Source organism: Arachis ipaensis, chromosome B09 (genome assembly GCF_000816755.2).
Source record: "Arachis ipaensis cultivar K30076 chromosome B09, Araip1.1, whole genome shotgun sequence".
NCBI classification, from domain to species: domain Eukaryota; kingdom Viridiplantae; phylum Streptophyta; class Magnoliopsida; order Fabales; family Fabaceae; genus Arachis; species Arachis ipaensis.
The window spans coordinates 11,761,654-11,763,844 of record NC_029793.2 but is presented as its reverse complement, the minus strand read 5'-3'; the positions used below and the strand labels follow the sequence as shown (position 1 = coordinate 11,763,844).

The 2,191-nt window shown below is 38.5% G+C and overlaps 1 protein-coding gene across 1 annotated transcript; it reads right to left on the bottom strand.

Moving 5' to 3' along the window:
- On the bottom strand, positions 642–2,185 carry LOC107618721. The gene is made up of 4 exons (XM_016320857.2): positions 1,629–2,185; positions 1,336–1,540; positions 1,078–1,244; positions 642–987 (listed from the first exon to the last, which is right to left on the bottom strand). Exons 1-4 carry the CDS (start codon positions 1,633–1,635, stop codon positions 830–832), a joined length of 537 nt encoding a protein of 178 aa, XP_016176343.1. The 5' UTR covers positions 1,636–2,185; the 3' UTR covers positions 642–829.

Here is a 2,191-nt window from a genome sequence, read left to right as displayed (position 1 = left end):
TCCACTAGGATGCGTAGAACTGGCAACTGAACAGCTAATGGCGGTGACGCAGGAGGGTGACAAAGCTGAGGACAGAATGGTAATTCCAGAAAATATTTTAAACGAGTGGAATTATAAAGATTCAAAAGAGAATCAGTTCAAATTTGTAACATACAATCCTAATAATGAGGCTATTGAAAGGAGTGCTAATTTTTAGGGGGGTGCTTCTATGAGCAATAAAGAAGATTCTGACAGAACAGTATCTTGGGATTTTGCCAATTTGAATTATGGGCTACAAAAAGGTGTCATAAAGGGTACAACAAAAATAATAATAGAACCAAAAACTGGCCTGAAAACAATATTAGCGGCAATATGGGCTGTGCTATGGCTACAGGCCCAAATACTACAGCAACTCCAATTTGGATGAGCGCTACTTCAGGCGGTGAGGGTGGGCCGGTTCTAGAGAAGCCGGGTCGGGCGCAGCATGATCTCAACACGGATAGCCATCACGGACATCACGTTGCAGCCGAGGGAAGCAGGAGCGGCGGTGTATCTGCTGCATAGTTATCAGAACCGAACCGGTAATCAACCCGGATTATTGGTTCAACCGGTGGGTCACTAATTCACCCAGTTAACCCGGTTATTACTAAAAAAATATAAAATTATATTAATAAAATTGAAATAAAGTCTTAAAACTTAAAATGCGAGTCTTACAAACATTAATAATCAAATATCAAGTCTCAAATATAACTAATAATCTAAAAGAAGAGTTAATAAACTAGTTTCTAGTATAAAATATGTTCTCAATTTAAATCAATAAGAGCAAGTTAAAGATAACACAATCATTAAATCACGTCCAAGGGGTGAACTCAAAGTCGGCATCAACATCTTCATAGGGCAAATTAGGAGCTTGATCAACATTTTCCTCATTTTGATTTGTATCCATATCTTCCATAGCATTGTTACTTGGTCCATCATTATCTTGGTCATCTTCCAAATTTAATTGATCTACATTTGTGTATTTTTGACAAATCAATATCAAGAATAATTCGTAATAGCAACTGACAATTAAAATATTCAAGCAATTGAAGTATTTACCAAGATCATCCAAAGTTGGTTGAATGGACATATTTGCCAATTCATTTCGTAGAGCATCAACCTCTTCAGGAGTTAAAAACGGCGGTGAATCTTCCAATATCCAATCCGAATGGTCATCAAATGTATCAAGACAAATTGGATCATAGCTTTGCTTTCTCATTAGATTCCTATGTTATCAAGTTATGTGATTACTAAACTAAAGATTAAATTTTAATGAACAATACTTCTTAAAATTAGATAAATAATTATAGAAGATACCTTTGTTGTAGCCTCAAGTTATAATGAACGAAAACAAGATCATTAAGCTTTTGATATTGTAACCGATTCCTCTTCTTTGTGTGGATGTGTTCAAAAATACTCCAATTTCGCTCACAACCAAAAGAACTACAAGTTTGACTTAAAACACGAATGGCTAACTTTTGTAAATTTGGTGCTCCAGTTCCATAAGATTCCCACCATTGGTCTTAAAATCAAAAGAGGCAATGCATTACAATTAGCTTTTTTAAATAAATAAACGAATAAAGAAAGATAAAACTAAATATAATATTTACCTGGCATCACTGTGCTTCATTCATGCAGTGCAAATTGTCTTCCAAAATCATCTTCAGCATTAGAATATATTCTCTTCTCACTTGTCAACTTAGTATTCAATTATGGATCATCATATGAATATTTTTCAATTACATCTAGTAAGGCCGTGAGGGTGAGGGTGAGGGACTGCCGATGGAGAGACGAGGTTGGCTTCGGGGGGGTATCGGCGGTGACTGGTGAGGGTTCGGCGGTGACTGGTGAGGCCGATTGATGAACTCAGAGTCTCAGACACTCAACTCTCCAGAGATTTGTCTCAGATGCCATTAGGGAGATGTGAGGCAATGGAGGAAGGGGGATAGCCTAGGGTTTCATTTCAGTTTCAACGGAAGAGGGGGATGATTAGAACGACGCCGTTTAGGATAATAAAAAAAAATTGCACCACCCGGACCGGGTCAAATCACTCGGCCGGGTCACTGGTTTTTATCAAAACCTGTCGGGTTGAACCGGATTCCACCGGGTCCATTGCATGGCCGGTTCAACGTGTGGCTCGGCCCAACCAGGTGACCAGATGACCGGGTTTTCG

What these genes read in the sequence shown, in the direction of transcription:
- LOC107618721 (XM_016320857.2), bottom strand. An exon ending in AACTTGAGGCTACAACAAAG is followed by an intron (nt 1,245 to 1,335) that starts GTATCTTCTATA and finishes TTGATAACATAG; the next exon opens with GAATCTAATGAGAAAGCAAA. An exon ending in ACCAACTTTGGATGATCTTG is followed by an intron (nt 988 to 1,077) that starts GTAAATACTTCA and finishes ACACAAATGTAG; the next exon opens with ATCAATTAAATTTGGAAGAT.